The sequence below is a fragment of the Scomber japonicus genome, chromosome 19 (assembly GCF_027409825.1).
Source record: "Scomber japonicus isolate fScoJap1 chromosome 19, fScoJap1.pri, whole genome shotgun sequence".
Taxonomy (NCBI): domain Eukaryota; kingdom Metazoa; phylum Chordata; class Actinopteri; order Scombriformes; family Scombridae; genus Scomber; species Scomber japonicus.
The window spans coordinates 14,334,741-14,361,968 of NC_070596.1; the positions used below are offsets into that span (position 1 = coordinate 14,334,741).

Genomic DNA, 27,228 nt, shown 5'->3' on the forward strand with positions numbered 1-27,228 from the left:
GCTAAATTTTACTGATGCGACAATGTCAGTTTTTAAAAGCTAAATCTACCAGTTTTAACAGTTTTGTCTTTAATAAGTGTCACAGCTTTCCCAACTTTAGCTGCACAGTGCACATCAACCACACTGTGAGAGGGGCGAAGTTCAATTCTGACCTTTCAGGACTGCAATGACATATGAAGTTCACTGCCAACTAACTTAACGTCAGTGCATTATAATCACACAGCACAGCAGATAAATGTCATAAATGCCTCAAATCTTCCAGCTGTTTTATTAAGCGGAGAGTGATTCACCTGTACTACCTCTCAATGTCATTGCTAGCAAACAAGGCTAGCATGCTATTCCCATACCGGACATTAACTGCCAGATCGGTGACAGTCCCGAGTTTTGAAAGCTGTGCTGGAGATTTAAACCAATCACCCTGCTTTAAACCAACTAATACAATCATAATTAACACTTTCTTTAAATTACTACTCTACCTTGATGAGCGGCGACACTGCGACTGGAGGAACCATGGTGAAGCAAGGAAGTGAGTTCTTCTTCTTTGACTTTTAATGGCGGTCGGCAAACGAAGAATTGGTGCATTACCGCCAGCAACTGGTGAACAGCGGAGTAGCACGTCTAGTATTTACAATATTCATTAAAAACACATCTTCTCCATCATTAGTCTAAAATACATAAAAAAGATTGGATAGCATTCATTTCTTGATATTAGAAGAATAGAATATCTATCAGATCAAAGTGTACCTTTATCTTTCTGAGTTTGAATTTACATCTGTATTATGTTTGCTTAATTCGAATAGTGTCCTGTTTAGTCCAGAGTGACTACATTTACATCTTGATATTATTGTCTCACCTCCTGTGTTCCTTCCTGCATACCCTATGTATCCTACTTTCATTGCTGCTTCCTTACTGTGGTCCATGCTAAGTAAGATGCAAGTTCTGAGTGAATGTGACCACTGCTTTGACCTTATAGGTCTGTGTGTCCTGAGGAATGCTCATATTAACTACATCAAGGGTCTGTAGGTCATCAGGTTCTTAACCTGTGTTAAGATAAGGTAAAAGTTTGGGGTCTTGGAAAGGGCAGGACATGTTTAAGTGTTAGTTGATCATTTGTGATTCAAGACTCCACTTCCTTGTGTCCAGGGGGATGTGTGACCCCTGTGTGACATGACTTTGGGTAATAAATATGCATGTATGTATTTGTTTGTGGCTATTTGCCATTGGCTGTAGTCATGTAGGTTGATGTTTGACCAATCATAGATTATTTCTTTGTTCCTAAGCTACAAGAAAAGTTCAATATTATTGAAACTATGTTGCAACTATCTGTGAGAACTGCCAACAGGTGTTGTTCACGTGGGAGAGAGAACTACTGGACAAAGTAGTGGTTGCTAGGGAACCAAAGGTGTGTGTGTGTGTGTGTGTGTGTGCGCTTGTATCCATCTGACAAATGAGGATGTACCTGAGCTTAGTTATTTACACTAATTGTAGTCTCCCCCATTCATTTCTAATGACCGGGAAAACCAAGAGTGTACAAAAGTTGAATAAAACACACAAAATTGTATGCAAATTAATACAATTTATTGTATTGTGTGTTGAAATCCTCTTTGTTGACAAAGTCATGGAATCTTAAGTCAGTCTGATCAAATTAACTACATTTTTCAGAGATAAAACATTTAAATCGGTCAAATTTGACTGGAACACAATATGAGGATTAAAACAGATAGCCCTATTGATGACCTGTTAGTGCTATAGTTTTACAGAGACAGAAAAAGAAAAGCAAAAGAGTTCACAGGCGAGTGGTGATTCAGTGTGTTGGTCAGAAGTATTTCGGGAAACTAGTTGCTTTGATATTTCAGTATTTACAGACCAAACTGACCCAACAGACAGCAGCACATGTTGAACCACGATGTGCAAAAGCGTACCAGTTTGTGAGCACAGAGAAAGAAAAAGAGAAGCAGAGGAGTTCACAGGCGAATGCTAATTCAATGTGATGCTCAGAAGTATTTCGGGACACTAGTCACTGTGATATTTCAGTACAGTACTTACAGACCTAACTGACCCAACCGACAGCAGCATGTCGAAGCAAGATGTGCAAAAGCCACTGTGGCATTGCACGCTGTGAGCACTGAAGTCTTAAAGATCTGCTAACTTAACATTATAATAGAGAACAAAGGTCCTGCATCTTTGTATAATAAAGAGACATAAACGTATCTAAAGAAAACACCTCTGGGTGTCATTCTGCTCCTGTCTGTGGTGAGAGAGGAACAAAGCTGCATTAAAATAAATAAATAAAATAATCATTTGGTTTCAATAATTAAGTTTTTTTTAAGTTTTACTGTAAGTGTCAGGCTGGATGTAGATTTTGTTGTGCTGTACAGCTTATGGAAAGGATTTTGATTGGCTGTGTTTTTATTGCTCATGAAATCTCTCTGAAAGTGACCCAAACGATATTGTTTGGTACTGTTGTGGTGTGGTCTCCACCATCCACTTTTAGTAGAATGATTTCTAAAACTATATATTTATAGTTATTGTTATAGTTATAGTTTGTGGTGTGGACAAGCCGTCACGTTCTTAAATAAAAAGGGGCGGATTCAGTAAACTGTGGTGGCTGGCTTGACACATTTTTTTTTTGTCATGATGAATTGAGTTAGCTAGCTAATGTTAACTGGTGCTGGTATAGGCTTTTTGACTTGTTTTTTGACTGTCATGACATAATCACTTAAAGCTGTCTCATATTGACTCATGTTTATTGGTAGTTGACTTTGAATAGTCTGGATAGAATAGGCTAATATTACAGATAATCGATAATTACTATGGAGAGGTTATGATTTTGGTGTGCCACCCCAAGATTTTCAGTGGCACCATCCGGCCACCCACTGAAGGTAACTACCAAATCAACATGATTTTTTTTGTGGCCTTTGCAAGTTGCAACTTATCTGCCACTTAAATTCTTTTGATATCAGTATGTGTCGGTGCCCATAAAAATATTATTTTAAGACCTATCATTTGAGTTCAGTACAATGCTTCTTGCAGCTACTTTTATCAAAATGTCTGGTCTGCTATGCTATCTGAATAACTCTATTGTGAGCAAATTCATATCCTGCCCCACTCTGCTTCTGATTGGTTTACCCTGATATTCTTACCCAAACCCGTAACCAGTATCACTCCTCTTGTACATTGATGTATTTTAATTTTGTGATTCCTGGAAACAGCTCAAACACAAATACGTTAATCCCTATGGTACTTTTCCGAGCTTCTTTCCAGTTCTGAGCTCCTGATTAATTTAGCATTCTCTCTGCTTATTTGCAATCCTGAATAAATTGATGTTTATGTGATACTGTACTAATTTAGTCAATATGCATGCTCCCAGCCTAGAGGACATGCTGTCATATCTGCCTCGACCCTTACTGTAGTCAGTTTGGTGAAGACATGGATACGAATCAGTGTAAAAATAGCAATGTGGGGTAAATAGACTACACTAAACATTTTCATAAGGCTTTATCTCTAAAGCACTATTAGAAATTATTTGGCAGCAAACAAATTGAAATCCAGACCTGTGTGAATTTTGTAGTTGTTGTTGTTCCTGATTGCTGCCACTAGATGTTAATAAAGAGCCACATTTTACAGACTCCACTCTTGCATATGAACTGCAAAATATCACTATAACATGTCATGATGAGAAGCAATTTGGTAATCTTGGTTCATAAAAAAAAAATAAGATAGTTGTAATTTAGCCGTGCACACATCACATTATAAACATGCACGCAAAATACTCAAGTTTACAGGCATCACACCATTTTGTATCTTGCATGCATGTGTGAGTTTATACTTGATATACTTGAAAATGAGCCATCCCTTTATAGCTGATGTCCTCTTTAACAACAAAACAAACTCAGCTATGTAGAGAAAATCAAAGGCCTTTTTCATTTTTTCAAAAATTGTATAAACAGCATTTCAGAGGCACTTTGGCACCAACAAAGATGATTAGTCTACATATTGAAACAGCTTGAGATAAAAAAAAAACAAAAAAAAACAGAGTCAGCACAGGAGCTCAGTTGTACAGATTTCAATGTAATATACATACATCACAGTAACATCATGTTAAGCATTTAATAATAGAGTAAGCAGTGTTAACAATTCTCATTTAAAAATGTGACTGTTCTTATAAAAATGTAGGCATGTAGATACAGTGCTATGAAGATTTAAAAAGAAAACAAAAGAAAACATCAAACAGAAATATGCAAATACTGTTGATCCAACAAATGGTTCCTGCTTTGCTGAGATATTGCAAATAACATAACCATTTTAAAATATTTTGTTTTGTTGGTTTTAAAAATGTTTTAGGGATGCACTGATGCAACTTTTTAAATCTCAATACCAATAACTGGGCTTTGGTTATAGGCTGATACCGATACCAGTATTTAATTAATAAGATGTATGCCTGTAAGGCAAAATCACACATAAAAGACTTAAACATTGCTTTCCTAACTTTGTAAAACAAAACAATGTAACAAATATATACATAGATATAAATTTACTGAATTGATATTAATTAAAATAATGGTATACGGTACCAGATCAGCCCTTTGTCGCTGATATCTGATTGAGTTATTAGAATCAGTATCAGATATCTGATATCGATATCGGTATCAGTGCACCTCTAGTTTTTTGAAGAAACAACATTTTAAAGGATCACATTGTTAAAAGGACTTAAAGCTAGCCTGGTCCCAGATTATTCAATACCTGCACAGATGTCCAATTATTTTTCAGCAATTCAAATATTCATTAATAAATAATGAAGTGAAATTCAATCTGATTATCAGGCGGACTTAAAGCAAACATAATATATGCCATCAATAAACGTAATAAATAACATGAACAATATCGATGTAAGACAATAGACCTGCAGCAAGATGTTTTTTCAATCATTGTCATAGATGCAATCTGAAAAGAAGATATAATATCAATTAGAAAGATTTCTTAAATAATGAATGGTAACATGTGTCTACTGTCTGCATATCTATTCATGCAAAATGTAAGATTAACTTAAAAACATACCATCTCCGATATCATCATAGATATCATCACCATCGCTGTAAACAAACACAAAATAATCAGCATATTTTTACATTTCCATGTCTGTGTATTAATGTGTAAATGTTTAACTGTGGGACTTACTCCGTGAAAATGTGGCTGGTCGAAACGTAACCAACTGTAAAAGACAGATTTTAAATACATGTTGAGTATTATGGGCCTCTTCAATATATGTATTTATAAGTTCTGTTTATGGTATTAAACACATAAACTAACAGCAGACACTCACATTTTCCTTCCTCGTTCCGACAGATGAGTTTGTTATCCACGGCTTTAACCATGACATCAAGTTTCTCTCCTGCTTTGATTGGCAGCTCTTTCCCGCTCCACTTCTTATTAGTGAGTGTGGGTACGATGCTCACCTGGTACAGGACCTGTATCTCCCCATCATACTGAAAGAGATTGAAACTTATATCATCAGTTGTTAAGTTTGTGACCGCCAAAACATTCTTGGTGGATCAATTGGTTTGAAATGTCAATTTTACTGTTTGGAGTTTAAATAAATTAAAGTGAATTTTAAAAAATATTATTATTATTATTTTTGCACTATTGAACTGTGTCAACAAGTTTGAGATCTTGGCAATAGTTAGGAGGAAAGAATTGATACGTTAAAAGAAATATTAGAGAGACAAACTTTAAATTTCTTCCGGAAGTCCTTCTCCTCTTTCTCAAACTTTTTCTGCCTCTTTGAGTCCTCTTTCTCTTCCGACTTGCTTTTGCCTTTCATGGTTGGAAGGCTGGACAGAAGAATAAACATAAAATGAGAGGAGAGAGCCGAAAACAACAATGATCTTTGATTACTGATTACTTGGTTTAACCCCCCCTCCCCCCAAAAAAATAATCAATCAATCAATCAATCAATCAATAATTTGACAATTGTGACATTTGAAATCTTCAATATAAATAGATGGACTCTAGGATTATTATCATTTCTCTTAAGACTCTTGTAATTGTACCTGTTGATGGGAGGAAGGGGAGGCAAATTTTGAGAGTCAACATCATCGTAAATGTCCTCATCGATTGGTGACTGATCTGTAGTAACACAAGGAACAAGTCAGTGAGGTCAAATCTTTAACTTTTAGACACCTGACATTAGCATGCATTTAGGGGGGGCACATTTTAATCAGACTACATGTAGCAAGAAGTAGATTGTCAGCTGCAAAGTATAAAGAGAGGAGATGCAAAACAAAAAAAGCTGATGTAACAATATGCCCAGCCCTACTTTGAAGACATGATTTTGCTTAAATCTACAATCATTTAAATAGAGATAGTGATAGATATAAAATATCAAATGTTAAGGACGTCTCATTTAATCCCGTTAGTTAGTACACCAAAAACATATCAATCAGCACGTCTTTCTTTTTCAAAGAGAAAACAAAGAACAGTCAAGGATGGACATATATTGAGGAACAAATGTCTTTTTTCATGAAAATTTGAGTAATACCTGATTTTCCATCTGCGGTAAACTGGCTGGGTGGAGGCACTCTGACACAATAAAAGAAAAATAATTTAGATGTTACATCATTTATATCATTAGAATATCATCAATTTAGAGTAGGTTGATTCAAATATTCATAATCATATTCACAAATTACAATATATCTTAATTAGTATACATGCTAAAACATTCTTTTTCTGGTGTTAGAAGATGAGACGTTGATTTTCTGATTAAGTCGACAATCATACAGTACATCAGCTATAGACAAACAACTGGTGAAGATTAGTAAAATCACACATAATCAGCTGCACTGATTGCAATTACAGAAACATCACTGTTAGATTCCAGTTTCATGGACGGGTCATGCAATAATCAATCTGCAAATAGGATTATTCAGTGTTATTCAGAGAGAGGTGAAATAGATGATCTGAGGCTGATCTGGCCATAAAATCAACATTCAAAGGTGTCTTCATCCGAGAGGAACCGTTTGGGATTAACAACAGTGGACAGTAGATTTGTGATCAGTCTTACTACTGAGTGTATTTTACTCATTAGTGATGGTAGGACGTCTGTTCCGCTCAAACATCCACAGGAAGCCACGTGGCTTTGTAGTAGAAGAGCTGGAATCCAGGGGACTAAAGAGCCAACCAAGGATGAAAAAACTTGCATTTCCTTTACTGTTTCACATCATAATCTTTCCTCTTCTCCATTTATTATATATAATATATATTTAGTATATATATATTTAGTATCTACCCACTCCTTCTAAAACAAAAAGCTATTTATCCATCAGTTCCCACCTGACATCCAGGTTTGGATCGAGGACATCATCGTATATCTCTCCACCGTCCCCTGGTAGTGGTGGTAGAATCACTATAGGGCAACAAAACATGTAATGCAATTATTGACATGTTTTATCTCTGCAAAACCACTTGATATCAACAATATCAAAGAATGTAACTGAGTATAATAATATTTATATAGATTTAAAGCATACCTCCTGGCCCTTTCATCCCACTGTAGGGAGAGAAGTTAGTAAAAGAAACATTAAACATGGGTTAATTTAGTCAATTTTCTTTTGTAACATGTTCCAGATGTAAAATTCTCATCTATTGTATTTTTTTAACTAACAGTGTAAAGATACATTAAGTGAGCTATGATTTAGACTAGTCCAGAATTTATTGAACAAAATCTACAATTATTAAGATTGTGGGTCAAACCTGGAACAAAACAGCACACCATATTAACAAAAAACATTTCTGAAGACACTGAACATACGACAATTCTTATTTCCTGGCTTCAACTGGCCTACCAGAGGCCCACATCTGAGATAATATATAGCACCAATTAAAATACCAAAATGACACAAAAGTGACATTTTTACAGCAAACGTCAACATGTGTTTCTATCTTGAGCAATCTGAATTTATTTATGAGGGGAATAACACTTTTGGAACAATTGTAATGGCTCATCCCATTTAACTTCCCCCCTATTCTTACATAAGTGCAACTTTTCATTGCAACTAACTGATGTAAAGGAGAGTACCTATTATCAGAAGAGGCCACATCAATGTCATCGTAGACCTCAGGGTCGTACGACGGCTGCTGACTTTGACTTTGACGATTCTTCAAAGTGTTGAAGTCGATTTCCACTGAAGTGGTCTTGACATAACCAACTGTGAAAAACAGAAAGAGCGAAATGAAATATTCACTTCATTTGTCTCTTCTATTATTGACCGCAGGATTTTAGGGAAAATAAAGACAAGAAAGACAGGAAAATAATGAGGAAAATGTAGATTAATCTTGTCCTGTAATTGCAGATGTGACAGAGAGGGTGTCACAGCAGAAAAAAACAAAACAGATGACACATGACAAACCAAGGCAAATATAATGAGGAAGGAATATGTAAACTTACTGGATCCATCCTGCGTCCGTCCCAACCATTTCCCCTCTGGGTTGCCCTGGACACGGATGATATCGAGGCTGTCTCCCTGCTTCAGAGCAAGGTCTGTCTTAGTGCCTCGACAGTCCATGCAAGCCTTCCCTTGGTGGATGGCCTCCAGAGGGCCTACCAACTAATATACAGGCAGCCATGCACAAACACAAACACACACAAAGGAAGAAAATTGATAGATAGATCATTACATTTATTTTTGCAGTGAAGTTTCATGTGTTTGCATGTACACATGTATTGTACATAAAAGTCTCTGAAAATATGAACATTTTATAAAATATGTAATTGTTAGACATGTTTTCAGAGGAATTGGTTGAGATTTAACTGCCATTTCCATTCTTGTCTACTCACTTTGAATTTCTTTCTGGCCTCTTGTTCCTTCTTCTCTCGCTCCTTCTGCCCCTTCTTCTCAGCCTCCAGGCGTTTTTTCTCCTCCTTATCCTCTTTCTCTTTCCTCTTTTCTTGCTTTTGTTCAGCCGCTTCCCTTGATAGAGAGAGAGAGCGAGAGAGCATAAGAGAGGTGGCAATAGAGAGGAAATGATAAGGCGAAAGAGACTGATAGATAAACAGATGCACTTTGTAGAGATGCGGCTGACTTGGGGGTCACCACATTAACTCCCTGAACAGATAAAGCTGTTAAAACGGGAAAGTTTGTCTGCTTTTCAATCAGAAAATTCAATCAGAGTGAGAATGAATGGCTTCTTTTTAGTGTGCAAAACAACCACCAAGAGTAGTGTTCGTAAATGTAAATGAGTACACAGTTTAACTGGGTTTAAAACCAATATTGTGAAGAGTAAATTGTAGAGACAGTGTTATTTGTGCCAGGGTTTGTCAGGTTTCGATCTGAATAGCCTTAAGTCAAACAAAGCCTCCCTTCAAACTCTTAAAAACAAACATTCCACTCATCCATCCAGATGCAGATAAATAACTCAGAATCGTTACTTAGTTTTAAAAAACAAGCTAATGTTTAATGTGGAACGTTCTCTCACCATCGTTCATCAAGATCCTCGTACATCTCTCCATCATCATCATCATCATCATTCTCTTCCTGGTCAGAGAAAACATCAATAAAAACATCAGTATACACTGCAATTAACACAGTGTCTGTCTTACAGCATGTGTAATTCACTTCTATAGAAGAACTTTACACCTTTTGTATATGTATTTTGTTCATTTCTCATTCTTCCTGTTTGTAGTGGCAAACATATTAATGTCCGTCAAGCTGCAAATATTGCAGGTCCTTTTTCTCAGTCATTTCTACTGTACTAATATTTTCAGATTTTCTGCAAGGGCACAAAGATTTTTCATATTCTGATTAACATACTGTATCTTACTGTGTTCTTGTGTCAGCTCAAAATAGACATTAGCATTACTATTTGCTTTATATTAGGGCTGGGCAATATATTGATATTATCTTGATATTGTGATAAAAGACTACATATCATAATGTTGTGAGATGGCATAGGTGCTCCCTGGTTTTAAATGCTGCATTACCGTAAAGTAATCAAATTTTCCGAACTTACCAGACTGTTACAGCTGTTCAATTATTTCCCTTTACCCACTTAGTCATTATATCCCCATTACTGATAACTCATAATCAAAACCCTAACCCTAAACCCTTAACCCTAACTCTCATTGTGTAAATATTTTGTAAAAGCACCAATAGTCATCCATACAATATCATTGTAATACTGATATTGAGGCATCTAAAAAAATATAATATTTTATTTTGTCCATATTGCTCATCCCTACTATATGGTTACTTCAATATTTTCTCATTTAGTGTTTTCATTTATTCCTAATTATTTATACTGACCATGTTGCATCTTAATGTTTACCATAGTCCACCACTGGGTCATTTATCATTATGAACACACATCCATGTACAATCTGATTATGTGTGTATATGTCAGCATCTGCACATATCTGTACTTTATGTAGATTAAATTAATTCAGCATATCTCACCTTTGCTCTCTGACTCGGATGACCTAAAGAGAAACAAGGAATGAATATTAAGTTATGAAGTTTAAAAAAAACAAACAAGAATCTCGAGACAGGCAGTGGTCAACAGAAACCACAGAAAACTGAAACAACTAGCCCAAAGTTAAACTTAAACTTAAACTAAAATAATTTCTTGTGTGCGTGTCTAGTATGTAAAAACAGGTACAAGGTTCAGCATCACATGTCCATTTTTGTCTTCCTGTGGTGTATAAAACCATAAATGTTGACGATGACACATTTACATGTGATCAAAAAGTAACTGTTACTGAACCTGCGGACGGTGGTAGAGGTGGAGGAGCGCTTTTCAGTTCATCAACATCATCATAACACTCATCTGCCTGCATCCTGTAAAGCACAGTCAGGATTTACTGTGTGTTAATTGGTGTAACTTTTGTCCAGAGAATACACAGCATATATAACTTGTAAATTTGCATGAGTGGGCATGAATGTGGCGTTTACATGGTTCCAGGTGGTCGTGGGGGCAGACTGGGGAGTGCATTCACAGGGGGTGGAGGTGGGGTCACATGGTTACTGGGATGAAATGCTGAAGGAGTCGGGATGACAGGTTTCTTAAAGGTGCCGGAACCTGTAACAAAAACACACAGTGATAAAATAGAGAAGTTAAAGTATCTTTACCAGTACTGTCAATGACTATCTCATAGACTGTATGTACAAAATGTATAGATAAATACTGTAGTGTAGAAGGAAAATAAATGTATCAATCCTTAGAGGCTAAGCTAGTCAAACAACACCACAACGTGAAAATACTTTTTAAAAAAAAACATTTTTATTTTACTTTAATCTCCCTCTCCCTTTCTATTTTGCAGCCTTTTTTTCCTGACTTTATTTTTTGGGAAAAACAGACATTGATGCATTAACACGTAAGCAGCTTTTAGGTGTTTTTGTTGGGCATGTGGGAGCAGATTTGAACTAATTCATATAATTAATTTGTAATACTTCATATTTCATAAACGTAATTGTAATCCTTATCTGTGAATTAAGTGTCAGGTAAATGTAGAGGAGTAAAAAGTAGCGTATTAATAAGTGTAAGTATGAAGTGGCACAAAATGGAAATGCTCAAGTGCAAGTATATAAAAATTGTACTAAACTAGTACAATACAGTATTTGGGTAAATGTACTTATTCAGCCACTACTACGGAGCACACCTATAGCCACCAAGTTCAAAGACAGAACAATACCAATAAAGTTGATATTTTAGTAAAAAGCCAATCAAATGATCAATACAGCAAGCAATACAGACATCAAACCTTAAAACCTCACGTGCTCATATTAACTAAGTTTCTAGTTCAAAAGAAAGGACAGCATAACACATGATAATAGGTAAGAAAGGGAAAGCACATAGCATCCACCAAATAATCATGTGGAGCAGACAATATCAAAATTGCTCAGTTATTTTTGTTTTCTGTTTTTTCCTTTTTTTCAGCTTCATCCTTCACCTCTGACTGCGCCAAAATGCATCAGGTGTGTGCCTAAAAACAGAGTGCTCTCACTCGAAACTCTCCCTGTTTGTCAGAACTTGTACTTCCCCATATGGTGAAACACACTCTGCTGTGAGAGCAGGGGGGTGAGGGGGGGGGGGGGTGCGAAGAGAGAAACTGGACAGGGAACTTGGCCAGACAAATAGAGGAACCAATGACTTTGGTCTCTTTTTTAAACCAATGAACAACAGTACATAAAACATCTGTGTTACTTGCTCTAATTTTTTTTTTACAAAATGCTAATTCATAAACTAAAGATTTGTAAGAATTATTTGCTTTTAATGCTATTATGCACAAACTGGAGTTGTTTGAGTTGTTAGCATGGCTGGAAACACAAACAACTGAAAGTGAAATCACAACTAAAGCTAAACATTGCTACTGAAACCTCACTTGTCAACTTGTGAAACATGTCTTTTTCACACCTCTGAAGAGTGCCTGAAGTAAGTATTTTTAAAGTGACAGAAAAGAAATGCAATTGAGCCAACCAAATAAGAGGAACCCCGTCTTTCTTTCAAACTGTCACAAGATGTGCTTACCACTCTGCATCATTTAATCAACTTGCCAGAAAGGGCCTTGCTAAGTTTAGAGAGTTGCTTGTTTTTTAGAGATAAATTAAGCTGACACATTTTGCAATGTTTGATTCAAGAAACCAAAGATATACACTAAATGAATGCCTTCCAAAACATGTGTTAAATGCAGTCAGATATGGTATTCCCAACTGCAAGGCTACATGTGTGTGCCTTCTGGCTGCCAGAAATTTCCCTCCTGTAACTCTCCTTCTCTGCCTCACCCTGTGCTTTCCAGATGTTTGCCATGCTTAACGTGGGTCATATTGTATTCGTAATGGTTTTAACTTCAACAGGAAGCAGATTTATACTGATATACATATTCTATCTATCTATCTATCTATCTACATATTTTTGTACATTGTTTTGTTTGCATTCATTATCCGAAAGTGATGGTGTTCAGTTTGTTAAAAAAGCTTTACTCATTATGATGTGTCATTGAGGTCAAGATCTCTTCTGCAGGAGTAACTTAAGGACACATGACATATTCACTTCTCAGTAACCAGGGCCATAGCCAGAATTTTAGAAAAACTGGCTTCATGTGTCAAAATTGTCCCCAGTGTAACCTTGGGATATTTTGATCTGCAACTACAAGATTTCATGACATTTGCTTAACAACTGCATTCTCTGTACATTTCTCCCTAATCTCCCTACACAAAGCTCTAAATGCTGCTTCAAAGACTTACACAATGCAAGGAAAATGACTGTGGTGAAGAAATACTAAGACAATCAATTTTAGGCATATTGATCATAATACATAAGTAAAAATCTCAAACACAAAAAGTGTAATTTGTTTGTAACTATGGAACCTCTTCCTGAGGCAATTAAAACCCCCAGATTTTCCAGGAACACCACTGAGAAATCAAAGCCTTAGAGTAGTTAGTGTCTCTAATCTGTTGCTGTTTATACCAACTGTGAAGCCAGAATTGATCTAGCAATACCAATACAGGATCCGCCCAAAGACTTTGTGATTTTTGGAAGATATGCGTAACTGAGTTAATGAGTAAAGGGCCACTGTAATATACTGTAGCTTTCCTATAGCCCTCTACAGCTAGCAAAGATAAAAGTGAGAACGCTTACTGGAGTTTAATTAGCACTCTGACAAGTGATCACACATTTTTGAGTCAACCCACTATGTGAGTCAACACACAAGCGTTAACTGTTATTATTTTGGTCATGCCTGTGATTACACTTAAATATACATTTTTGCAATGTATTTCACCATATTGAAAATTGATGTTATTTACATAAATACTAATTTCCACTCTTGGATTGGCTGTTACATATCAATACAAAATAATTTTTTTCTATTGTGTCACTACTAAACAAACAAAGCTGTTAGTGCCAGGACAACCTACCATCATCAGAGGCCTTAGCAGTTCTTCTGAAACTTTCCAGGTTGACTTTGGGAGGTCGGTTAGGTTTAGCAGGAGCAGGGCCCAATGCTAAACTGTTGGGGAGAGGATTACATTTGGGGCCTGAAGTGGTGTCACCATTAATGCTGCCAGCCTTAGATGCAGGTCTCTTAATGCTAGGCTTTTTACTGGCAGGAGGTTTCGGAGGAGGGATGGACTTACTAGCAGTGACAGGCAGTTTGTTGCCTCCATCTGCTTTCATGCCACTATCTGACTGCTCTGTCTTGTCCTCCTTGTTGAAGATATTCTGAGCAGTCCTGAGGGCTGGAGGGGGCTTAAAATTGTAGCTTGTTGGAGGTGAAGTTTTGTTTGCAGTGTCCATGTTAGCTGCTCCTATGTCTTCATTATGCTGCCGTAGTTTACTGAGGCCACTGCTCTGTTTTGGTTGTAAAGGTTGTACTTTGGGTGGTGTGAAGCCAGTGTTGGATGGTGCACCCCCACTATTGTCTTGCTTCACCCAGCTGGGCTTGGTGCCGATTGCTGGAGATGGTTTAGGAAAGGCAGGTTTGGCGTCGGACATGGTGGCGCTAAGGGGGGGCTTGTGAAATGGAGGCTTATGTACAGGGTCTTTAGCTTCAACACCATGTAAAAAAGGTGACTTCAAGGGTGTCTGCTGTTTATTAAGGAAAGGTTTGTTGTTGGTGTTGCTGTCATCCTGGGTGTTTCCAAATCTGCTAGCCAGGGCTTTTGCTCTGTTTGGTTCAACTGCATCTGTGTCACTTTTACTGGATGGTGTGTTTTTTAGGAAAGAGGGTTTAGGAGGTATATTTATCGCACTGCCCGAAAGGCTCTCCAAGACAGGTTTCTTTGGTTGTATGGGTGGGCCGGAGGAGAGGGTAGGGTGCAGTTGTGGTTTGGCTCGTATGGGCGGTGTGGAGGAACTGTCATCAGTGCTTGCCCCACTCGTTTGGAAGCGAGCCATGATGGACCTCACATCGCCCTTGTTATCCTTGACAGAGTGGAAGAGGACCAGAAATAGTGTTAATCATAATACTTAACTGGTATTAGGATGTTAAGATATTATTTACATGGCAGAATAACATAACTTCAGCAGGAAGCATAATAGAAACACACTGATGGACGTAGCAAAAAAGAAATAAGGGAAAACAAGATGCACCCTTCATTAAACTGAAAGGTTTTTGCACATTTCATTGGCAAAGGTTTCAAAACTTTTCCAGAGGCCACTCACAAATCAATCATATACACAAACCAAAATAAAAATATGCATAGGCTATGTGCGAATAATCATAACATTGTCTTTCAAAGGAGGTAGAATAGGTTTACCATTAATCACAAAGCTGATGGATTGATAATGAGATACTGAGAATGATACTAAACCCCATAGTGCTCCAAATGCCAAGATTGGCACCTTGCATGGTAGCTATCGATGTGTGAATGCGTGTGTCATAACACAACTCATCTGCACCATTACTAATGGCTGAACCACCCACGGCTGGTGTGTCGTTCAAATTATCAAGTGAATAATTAATCAGTTTTATCTTATTGGTTTTGAACTGCATATATTGACAAAAATGAAGTAATAGAACATATAAATATGTCATAAACCATAAACCAACTCCTCATAATACTCTTGTAAACACATATTTTCACTTAATATCTGGAGTAAGACTTTTCAAAGCTGTACTTGCAACCAGTACTACAGGTTCTGTTCAGGTATTCCTGCTCACAGTCCCCTTTCTTTAAAAAGTATAAGTATTTTTTTAATATGGCAAATATTATGTTTCTCTGGGTGATGTAGCCTGCAAATATGAGATCTGGAACCAAATTTGTGTATTATGTAACATCACGTGTAACACACAAGCAGCCCAGCAGCTGACACAAAGTGTCATAATGGAGCAGCCACACCCGTTTTAATGAGGCTGGTTTGACTGGAGTCAGAGACACCATACCAGGAAGTGAAGATAAGAGTAGTGGACACATAGCCGCTGCTATTCCTACAGCAGTAAAGTTAGGAAAAAATGTACAACGGAGGGAACAGCTAAAGATAAACTACAGTGAACATCAGATCTCGTGTATGTTGCGCTCAGTGGTAGTTTCTTTAAAACTGTATTTACAGCATAACAATTACTATTTTATTATCATAAGAAGGGTTGCTTATATAACTGAATTCACAAACTTCAAAAAACAATTACTGTATGTGGATAACATTAGTAACAAACCTCTGGATAAACTATACTGACAAAATGGAAAATATGTCCTTAATCCAATTTGACTGCTACAGTTTAGAGCTTTGGTGCTTTATATGGGCATTAGTGTGACCCAGACGATTTTAGTCACATTTAGCAAAACTATAAGGAATACTGTGATTATGAATGGACAGATAAGTGGACAATGTTGCAGGAATGGTTTTATAAATGTTTTATTCCTCTGTAAAAAAAAACAAACAAAAAAAAACGTATCCATTAACCATCACACATTTGGTAAACATGCTAGCAGTCAAGCTAGTCGCATCCGTATTCGTTGTTGTGAAGGAAAATACTGTTTATTTTTAACAACTGAAACTGCCTTTCAAGCTAACTGAAGTTATGTATTTGGTGCCCCAAATATTTTGGGTGGAGTGTCACTTTAATGGTGTCAGTAACATAGAGGTGGCAAACTGTAAGTGTGTTAACAGTAAGCCTGATATGTAGCTTAATATACATTCAGAGGAGAAACAGAGGAAAGTTCCCTCATCTCACTTCTGTTTCTTAACCACAGTAAACTAAAGATTACTCAAGCTGTTCTGTACCAGACGTTTGCAATTACTGCTTCTCTAAATATGTGTGCAGTTGCAATTTTGTGAAAACCTAAAAATGTTGTCAAATCCTGGAAATAACTCTACGAATAATGTAATACAACTCAACAGCCCCACAAACTACATCGTCAAAATGATGATGAAGAAAATAGTTTCAACTAAAAACATTATAACCTTCATAAAGGCAGCATTTACTGCAGAGCTGTTGAATTATAATGCCTTAGTTAAACAAAACATACCTAATAAACTGGCAACTGATTGTATATTCTGGGTGATTATGAATTGAGTTGTTTTAGTGGACACTTATGAAAATAGAGTGTGTTGAAACAGAGGGGAACAAGTGACAACCACTCTATTAATATGTTGGTAATGAAGACAGCCGCTGAAATGTTATGCTAGTGTCCCTGCTAATGTAAATACAAATAAAAATGCAGTTGTATGGGCAATTAAATTTCAAAGTCCAATAACCTGCTGAGAAATGACAGAGAAGAGAGGAGGATCATCCGGTCAAAGCAAAGAGGAAGCACAATTTCTATTTCCAGTGTGATGAAAAGCGGACACCAAAGTTGTCTTGCACAATTTAGTTGACTCAAAACCAAACCTAATGGTGACTTCTCCTGTTTATACATTATACATGGCCAAAATGTGGCCAAAAATATCTTGAGTATCAAGCACAGACTTATCAGTATAATCTCACAGGATCCTAAATGCTATAAATACCAATCACCAAGGTGATTTTCTATGTGAAGTGTCAATAGCATGAGTAACATCAAAATATATTTCCTCTCTAATCACACATGCAGTAACTTGCCCAAAGACACAGCAATGTCAGAATCATGTGTACAAGAATGAACTATGACATGAAGGTATTGTTACACATAAATATTCATCATATCAATGTATAAAAAGTGTTAAAATGATCCTAACAAAGATTTACAATAGACGCTTTCGTTTACAGACCCCAGAATACCTGGCACCATGGTTGTCTTATTTAGAAAGTGATTACGTCAAATAGTTTCAATATAGAGATAAAATGTACTCACCATGTTGAGGACAACAATCCCAGCTACCTCTGTATGTCCGAATGATCGGTGGATAAGGTCGTGGACAGTCTGTTTGTTCAGTGTATCTGTGTGAGTCTCTGTAACTGTCGAAGAGAGAAAGGTGCAGAGATAGTGAATGACAAAGAGTGTGACAAAGCATTGAGTGTGTGAGGCTGAGTGTTGGTACGTGGGAGGATGTATACTCTAGCTCTGTCAGTGACATAGGCCTGTCCACAACTGACTACTTCCTCTCTTAGTAGTATGTGTGCTTTGTGTGAGTGTGAGTCTGCACAGTCTCTCTTATCTCTGTGTTTCCATCTCATGGATTTGCCTATCCCTGGCAAACTCCCTGCAGTTTCCCTCTGTGCTCAACAACTAATGGACACACCCTCCACGCCTGGTCAACAAAAAAAAAAAAAAGAAAAAAAAAGAAAGAAAATATAATGGTTTCTTAGCAACCATATTCAACACTTTATTCCTGATAAAGTGATTTGGTAAACAAAGATATGATAAGACAAAAAGCTACACCCATGAGACTGTAGTTAATAACAGTAGTGGACATTACAATCATTGTCTGCATGAGAAACAATTTTTTTAGTATATAATTTAAAAATGAGAAGAATTACAAAGAATTAAAGGCAATCAGAGCTCATTACATGAACCCTAAATTGTAAATGACTTAAGATCAGTGTTGAAAATCTCTTAATAATTAATTAGTTTATCAGGGATGCACAAGCTCACCTTATTGTACCTTAGTAAACCTAAGATAGCTGAACAGTCCCCCTAGTGGATGTCATTGCTGCTAGCATTATCTTTATGTGATAAAAAAAACAAGTTGTGTAAAGTTAGGAGGGAAAGTAAATCAGGGCGGGCTGTAGATAATTCTTCTCAATGATGGTCATAGGCATTCTGATTTTTGTACTCTTATAGAGCTTGTTGATAGAAACATGTAACATGGTTTCTTTGCTGTATAAGAAGATTTACTCTGTGTTGTATTGTTTCCTTTATACCTGCCCAGGGACTGAAGATGGAAATTACCTGGTAGCTAAATCTGGTAGAAAGCATCTTTTCACTTTTTTGAGATGAATATATTTTGTACATGGTCCCTGGTATTAATACATTTAATTTTTTTTTTAAAAAGAAAGAAGAAGAAGTGGGCAAAAACAGTGGTTTGTAATTACAGCCAAGCTTCATCTGTGGCCATTTGTTATCTGATCAATTCATAACTCAAAAAAGGTGATCCTTCAAATCAAATTAATCAACCAAATGCAAAAAATAGTTGCAAATAAAATCTTAAATTATTGTTAAAGGGGTCGTAACATGTTTGTTGTGAATTTCTGTTTATATACTGTTACAGTGCCGGATGTCAATCTTAAACATGGTCAAAGTACCAAAACTGCTGATGAACGTATGCAAAAATGCTGCCTTAAAGTCAAAAGTCCAGGCTTCTGCCGGCTCTGAATGCTTCATTTGCAAAGTTATCTCTACTTCCCCATCAAACTGACGTCAGATTGGTCGTGTGAGCCCACAAATGGCTGTCCGTTCCGTAGCCTTTGTGCAAAGGTTTTTCCATGTCTTGTTCACATTGTCCACTAGCATGTTTCATATCTGATTTTAAATGAGCATGGACAGATGTATTGGAGAAGTTGCCATTTTGAATAAAGTGCAAGAAAAAAAGAAATACTATTATTTTTTGTTTACGTAGCCTCTGGAAGCTAGCCAATCAGAATAGAGTGGGCTCATGGGGAGGGGACGTTTAAAGAGACAGGAGCTAAAACGACCTGTTTCAAACAGAGACTGCACTGAGGGGCTATGTAAAGGGTCAGTAAAAGATACATAAGGATTTTTTGTTACTGTAATGTCATGCAAAAATATTCCATAATCCATTAAAAAAAGAAGAAAATATGATATTAAAACATGTCAAGCTCAATAAAAAGCTGCTGTTTTGTTGATGAGAATATAAACATAAATGTTTTTGGTGACTTTTAGTTTTCAGGATGATTAAGAGAGACTTCAACTTTGTCTAAATGTATCATTAATAACATGACTCAGTCGCTAATCTGCTGCCGCCATTTTTTGTTGATGGTTCATCCTGCAAACAGGCCAACTCAACAACACGTGACAGTTCAACTTTCTGTTTCACTCCAATGCCCAACTTCTTCTTATTAAACCTTTACTCACATTTAACCTCTCAACTTTTTTAGCTTCCTGTGTAGCTCTGTGAGTGTCAGTAGCAGTCAAACACAGTGGAGCTGCTCATACTTAGGTACTTAGATGTAAATCACAAGTTGTTTTTTTCAGGATGTGCTTTTTTTCTCTCTTTGATATATTTTGGCCTTTTGTTTTGTCATATTTCATCTCTAAATCCCTACATTCCTTCTCTGCCCCACTTATTTCACATACTGCTGCAAATATTTAACCCAGGTCATTCCTTCACTTACTTACCAACACATTCCACACATCAGTCTTCAGTCTGTCGATATTTTTGGCATCAACACTTGACAGGATTATGGTATTACTTTCCAATTTTCATCATACAGGCACATTTGGACACGTTGCACCAATTTACAATTGACAAGGATTTATTCAAAACAGATCCACTTTTGATCCACTTGTAAATACAAAGTAAATCAAATTTAAGAAAATATCCCCTTAACTTTGGATTGTTTGCACTTCTTAAACTTTGCAGAATTCTCTCTCTTTATGAAGATGCTGTGATACTTACAGAAATGATAACCTACATCTATGCATATGTGGTGTTCTTGTTTTTGACACAGATTCCACTGAACTCAGTCTGCATATCTCCCTATCTTTATGATTATATTAAACTTTGCTTCAGGAGGTTTCCAATGGTGTCATCTCATAGTCACTCTTTACTAGATTTTGGATTGGTCAAGATCCATGTGAGTATCTTTGAAAAGTTATTGTATTCTTAATGAAAGAAACATGAAATTAAAATGAAATTCAAAATAATGTTTGTGTGTTTGTTTGTACTGTATGGTATTTGATGTACTGCTAGCGATTAATAGGACAGTTGAATTAAGGTGATGGAGTGGAAATTCTGGTGCCATGCTTGCCTGCATTTATAGTACGTTTTTTCAACAGTTGAAAGCCTTTGCAGAGAAGTTAAATCTTGCTGTTTAAAGAGCTGTTAAAAAAGCTTCTCCTTGGGCATGCAAAGAGTCCAGCGTCAACAGCTCTTTGTTTTACTAACCCTGAGGTGTCAGCAGACTGCAGCTCCTTAAAAAGATGACCAGATGTTTAGCTCAGAGCTAAAGAAAAGAACATTTGTTTTGTCTAAATACAGTTTCAACTTCAACATCACAATATTTCAAAACAGGAACTTTCCATTTGTGTACTTTGCAGAGTGAATGTGTTTGAAAAAGATTGGACAGAAGTGTTGCCAAAAAGCACAAGACATCAAGACTTTCTTGAATGAAACCATTCCACCATGTTCTGCTCCACTTTCTAAATATATTCCCTTCAAACATAGAACATCCATCTTATTAATGTGGATCCAACAATTAAAAGGTTTTTGAGGTCACTGTTTAATAGCTTGCTTATGTGTAATCCAAGTGTTCATGTTTAGGGTGTCTCATCTTAAGGGTTAGGGTTTTTTAGATAGCTCTTCTTCCTGCACCTTTCTCATCATTCTTCTGACCGGTGATACGAGTATGCCTCCTCTGCACCATCTTCATCATAGCCACCATAATGTCCCCCCTCATTCCCTCCTATTCCTCTGTCCTCAGGGCAGTAGATCCCCAGCCTCTTCTGCAGCTTCTCCTCCTGCAGGCGAAGCTCCATGGAATCCACCAGGTCGTAGATGTTATCCAAAGACCACATGGGTGACGGGAACCATGCCTTGACATCGCTGTCTTTCCCCACCACCAGCATGCTGAAATAGTCCTTACTGATCTTCAGCTGTTCTTTTAGATTGTTGACCATGTCACGGGACAACAGCTCAACCTCACTCTGACTACGACCTGGACAGATGACAGATTGAAAACTAAGTAATGCACTTGACAAAACACAGAAGAAGGGGATATTAAGACATAGACATACAAATTCTGAGAACTACAGCTCAACTTCTGGATCTGTCACATGATGCGCACTGACCTAAAAAGCATGTTATATGCTATCACCTCAGGTTTTGGACCCTTGTACATGTTTAACATAGACATCTAACATCATAACAATAGTTTCTGTGTTTTAGCAATACATTTAAAGATGTGCAAGCTGCTGGTTTCCATCACTGTCCCATACACCTGGACTGTCCCACATGACTTTGACTTACCATTGAGGGGAAATAACTCAACAGTCCCTGAAGCTTTGTCTCCAACCCCAATCAGCTTCAACATGGCAAAGTGGCGAATGCCTGGGGAAAGACATTTTAACAATAAGAGCTTGAAAGGAACATCAAGTTTGCAGATTCAAATGAACAAACAAAACAAACCATTATTTGTACAAATAATTCAGTGCTTTTCTTTTTTTCTTCTATACTTTGATATTTTGGGTAGTAAAAATGTTCAGGTATTGACTGACATCTAAATGCATGCCTACTTCATAAATAGTTAACATTTATGACTTTTTTATATTCAGTTCTAAATAAGGCCAGAGGGGAAATGTGACTCTTTTAAAAACATTTCCTTATTTCACCAAAAGCTACAGCAGACAGACAGTGTATTGTTCAGTAGATGTAAATGTGTGTTGCTAACCCAGGTGACACTCCTGTCCATTGAGAGCAGTCAGCTGCTGCTGGAAAGAGTAGTCATCCTCAGAGGGAGCAGAGATGAGTAGCAGTCTCCTCTTAGACATGAACCTAGATGTCAATAAAAAGGCTCATTTAAGTTTGGCTACTAAATTGATCAGTCACACTCTTTCACTCAGTCATTGAAAATAGCATTCAAGCATTCCTATGGGCAGTTTGGAGTTTCTTATCCTCTTTTTAATTTAATTGTCTTTGTTATTGTAAGGCTTTAAGGCGCAAAATGTTACTGTGGCAAACTGTCTAATTCAGATTTCATATTGGGAGAAAAGGAAGAATAATGTGTAATTTCATGCTGTTATAGTTATGTAACATCAGGACATTTTAAGTGTTAGGGAACAGACATGTTTTATTCTTCTAAACAGGCTCCAGACACTGTTTGCCTCAAGGAAAATAGATAACAGCGAGTAGTGATTTGTAGTACTTTACCTGAGTAATGAATTCTCGGCCTCAGGCTGTTGCTTGTTGTTGAAGCAGGTTGGAGGACTTTTCTTTTCTTTCTCTTTTTCTGCGCGCCTTGAGGGAAAGTTGTCAATGTACTCAAACAGTGCGGGGCTTGATGGAGGAGCTTCAAACACTCTCTGTAGGGAAACCATAAAAACACCAAAATAAGTCTGTTAGAGTTGAGTGTATTTGTGTTTTCCCAGTGTTGCATATGGCCTTTATAAGCTAACATCTGCAACAATTTCTAACAGCACAAGACAACAACAAACTATTAAAAGCACAACTGCGGCACAGCTGGATTATAAATAGGGGATCAATTAATTATATGCTCGTATTTGATAAAAAGCAAAAGGCTAGTTAGACCAAATAATGCTGGATTCTTTTACATTTTCAATACTAGCTAGCTTTTTGAAAGAAATGTTTGTCTGTTTGACATCTGCACTCTCTTGAAAAATCTTGCCTTGTGAGTAAGTGAATGTTGTTCTCATCACAGCTGTAAACTAGACTGCTGTTAGGTGTGAACATAGTATATAGTAACAAGAGTATTGCTGGATGTGGCTTGCACACGTATCAAACCCAAATAAAAGAACAAATACAAACATTGGGCTTGATGTCGTAGTCTGTGACAGTCATTGAAAAGAGGTCAGGGGATGACAGACCCAGCTCTGCTCTCAACAGGGAGATCAGACCTGAATCTGAGAAGTTTTCTGGTAGGCCGCTGAGTGGAGGCTCTGACTCTGAAACACACACATATGTAACATATTAATTTATGTGTGTGCATAAAGAGAGAGCAGATAATACAACAGCAACACCTTACAGTGTAATGCAAGCTAGTATAACCACAACAGCACAGTGATTCTTTTCAGCAAATCAGTGAAAAGAATGGCTGTAATTGAGATGCTCCTCCTGAGCAGTGTGTGCCAAACTCAGACTTGGATATGAGTCGGAAAAGAAACAAATATCAAACAGTGCTTTTCATTACCGTCTGGTGTTAATATGCATGTGGGAAAAAATAAAACTGGGAAAACCATGAAAGAGCTGAGCCATGAAAGAGCTATAGGCAAACATGGACATCATCATGAAACTGACAAGCTGAATTCCTCCATTAAAAAGGCTGTTGTCCAGCTGCTAACTCTGAAGTCTTTGAAGTTAGAAGTGCCCACAGCACAACAATTGTCGGTAACATACTTACAACGCAGCTGCAGCACATGTCTTTGCTGTAAATCTAATACAGTAGCAGGATCAGGTGTGCAAAGACACCAGTATGATCCTTGACGAATGCAGTAGTGAATACATTTATTTTTAACAGTTATACATCACGTGGAAGCACCATATTTGCTTTGGTCATGCCTTAGTAAAACTTCAATGTGTTTGTATGTATTCTGACAGTATTTGCATCTGTAAAAACAAAATATCTGTGCAAGATGTTCCGATTGAATCAACCCTAGAAAGAACCTAACCAAATTTTTTTGCAAATATTCAAACATACAACATCAAACATGCAGAGAGAAATGAACAAACACTTCCTACCAAGCTGGTGGTGTCGTAGCGTGAGTGTGGTTTCACTGCCTTCACCCACAATGGTTGCCACAGTGATCTTCCTCATAGCGAGGTCACAGTGTTGCTTCTCGCTCTCCTCTTTTTGCTGAAGGTACAGTGTTGCTTCTCTGCTGGGTGTCGAGATCAGCTACAGAGGGATCATAAGAAAATCATCATTAATTACTATAATATCTTAAAAATCCAGTCGTTTTAAATCCAGGGATTTAAAATGTTGCTGAATGTGAAAAAAGAAAGTGAAAGTTCTTACCATCAACCTTCTTGTCCCCTTTAAATTATCCATAAACTCCTTTAGGGCTGTTTTATCCTTCTCACTTGCCTCTCTGTTAGACTTTTTCCCTCTTCCTTTCCCTTTCTTTCCCTTTTTCCCTTTCCCCTTTTTCTTAGAGCTCTGTTTTTCCTGTGTGTCATCTTTTACACTCTCTGTCGTATCCTCACTGTTTTTCGATCCATGTCTTTTCTTTCCTTCTTCCACAGAGGAGTCAGGCCTGCAATACATTACAGAAAATTCTCATCTGGTGTTAGGGCATGAGGAAGCATGACATACCAGATGTGAAAACAAAATCTAAGTATGCTTTTGAAATAATTAAATAAAAACATCCACACTATTCCTCAGAAAAATATGCAAAGACAGTACCTGTCTTTCTTCACTTCCTCATTGCTCCTGGACACAGACTGAGTTTTGTGTGTATTTTGTTTTTCTTGTCCATTAGATGAGGTTCGACCACCACTAGTTGAATATTTTCCCCTTGTGGACCCCACAGCTGGCTCCTTCCGGATGACAAACCTTGACCGTCCATTCAGTATATCCTGGATCCTGCTCTTTAGGGCAGCTTTTTTGTCTATGGGAGGTTTCATTTGTGTCGCCACCATAGAGGTCACATTCCCTCGCCTCTGAGGGCTCAGCACCGTCTTCCTCCTCATTTTCTTCTTTTTCACCAAAACCTTTTTGGTGGTTTTACACCTGGTAAAAGAGCATTAAATATAATTCTGTCTAATGTGGTTTTGTGTAGATGTTTTCTCAGTAACGTCATCCAAACTGATAATCAGTGCAGAGGTCATACAGAGTTGTTATTTCTCTAATCTATCTCTTTTTTTTCTTCTTGTGAAATAGTGGATCGTTTTCTCCCACCTAAAAAAATATTCACATACGGCACACTGTGAGATGAAAATCACTGACTCAACTGCTTGTAAAAATAGAGTCACAAATTTCCCAGCAGCTTAAATTTAGAAAACTTTTAGGGAACTTTGGTCCAAGCTTTCAGTTTTGCACTTTTTCATTATTATTTGAAAATTCAGTGATTGAACCTAAAACAATAGTCAAACTGCATCCATTTACATGTAAAGCAAACTGAATGACCCTGTAAAAACCTCCTTAGTTCTTCATTATTACAGTGAGGGACAAAGTATTATAGTGAAACCTCAAATTGGATCCTTTCCTGGTCATCTTCTCCAGCTTCCTCATGGGGAACTGATCAATGAGCTCCAAGATCGCCTCCACACGGACTGGATAGGGGAACCGCTCACTGACCAGTAGGTTTTTCTTCATAACCAGCATGGTGAATGCTTGATCCTGAAATGATTTCATGATGAATAAAAAGCTCATCAAGAAAAAGTAAACCAACATTTCAGAAAGATTTTAATAGACTGAAATGACTCAAACTGTATTGTATGACACACTGGTTACCTGACTGGTGAGATCCAGGTAGTGCAGCAGTTTAGTAACTGTGTCGGGGTCGAGGTTCTCTACTGTTGCATCTCCTTGGAAAGTTGTCTTCTGGATCCTACCTTCCATCATGGCGTTCTGGATGATGGTGATGATGAAGGTGTCCCTTTCTGCCAGATGACAGTTCAGCCCTTTCTAAATGAGACAGAGAGAGTGTGAAGTTCCAATGAAATTAGTATTTTTTTCAAATTAAATGAAAAAACTTTGGAAAACACTCTTCTTTCTAAAGAGTAAATATTGCATGTCTCAGTGCTATGTTTGATAAAGCTCTATAAACACAGTACCTGCTCCATGTCCTCCAGCTGTTTCTCCATCATACGAAGGTAGTGGTCATTGTGTGAGGGGGCTGTTATCAACCACAACCGCTTTTTACCTGGATGGAAGAAGAGGGGTATGTGAAGGTAGGTAGACAGACAAATACTATAGATATATCAGCTGATTTGTTCATTTCTCTTGCCTGCAAAGTCAGCAAGGAAATCCAGCTCCGGAGCCAAGCTTGATGATGTCTCTCTACCTCCTTTGTGGTTTCCATATTCTCTGTCTTCGTCCAAACCTAGTCCCTGCTCAATTCCTGGAGGGAGGTCTGAATAGTCTCCCCAGTCCCTTATATTGGGGTCTGACTGATCTTTGGCCTTGCTCCGACCGATACCTGGCCAGGCAGTCAGCAAACTCGGGTAGCTGAGGCTCCACAGAGCAGCAAACAACAGCAGTGGCCAGTGTGAGTTATAGCAATGCACCATCCTTGCTGATTCTCAAGTTGATTTTTTTTGGTTTGCAGATCAGCTGGAGCTGGTTAGGAGCTCACAAATCCTCCTCTGGTCAAACAATACATTTGCAAAGTCATAGGCAGCAGCGTTGTATCTGAAACAGCCTGCACTGCTGGGACGAGATGGATTCACTGGCTGTTTAAAAGTGAGTTAAAAAGCTCAAAAGTGACAAAACTCCCAGTTGTGAAATCTCCATCATTTGAA

At 37.4% G+C, this 27,228-nt stretch overlaps 2 protein-coding genes across 2 annotated transcripts; both read right to left on the minus strand.

Annotated features, from left to right (window-relative positions):
• Positions 1–4,019: 4,019 nt before the first annotated feature.
• Positions 4,020–17,943, minus strand: fybb (FYN binding protein b). The gene is made up of 19 exons (XM_053340459.1): positions 17,766–17,943; positions 13,911–14,916; positions 10,947–11,073; positions 10,759–10,832; positions 10,452–10,474; positions 9,475–9,533; positions 8,837–8,969; positions 8,447–8,606; positions 8,078–8,207; positions 7,530–7,549; positions 7,333–7,405; positions 7,081–7,152; positions 6,539–6,579; positions 6,051–6,126; positions 5,729–5,831; positions 5,324–5,486; positions 5,179–5,212; positions 5,059–5,093; positions 4,020–4,944 (listed from the first exon to the last, which is right to left on the minus strand). The coding sequence occupies exons 1-19, from the start codon at positions 17,766–17,768 to the stop codon at positions 4,922–4,924; spliced, it is 2,355 nt and encodes a 784-aa protein (XP_053196434.1). The 5' UTR covers positions 17,769–17,943; the 3' UTR covers positions 4,020–4,921.
• Positions 17,944–21,413: 3,470 nt separating this feature from the next.
• Positions 21,414–27,064, minus strand: ccdc80l2 (coiled-coil domain containing 80 like 2). The gene is made up of 12 exons (XM_053339466.1): positions 26,715–27,064; positions 26,542–26,630; positions 26,219–26,392; positions 25,953–26,104; positions 25,169–25,495; positions 24,782–25,019; positions 24,505–24,661; positions 23,575–23,711; positions 22,960–23,111; positions 22,481–22,584; positions 22,060–22,140; positions 21,414–21,748 (listed from the first exon to the last, which is right to left on the minus strand). Exons 1-12 carry the CDS (start codon positions 26,995–26,997, stop codon positions 21,414–21,416), a joined length of 2,229 nt encoding a protein of 742 aa, XP_053195441.1. The 5' UTR covers positions 26,998–27,064.
• Between the last annotated feature and the right edge of the window lie 164 nt (positions 27,065–27,228).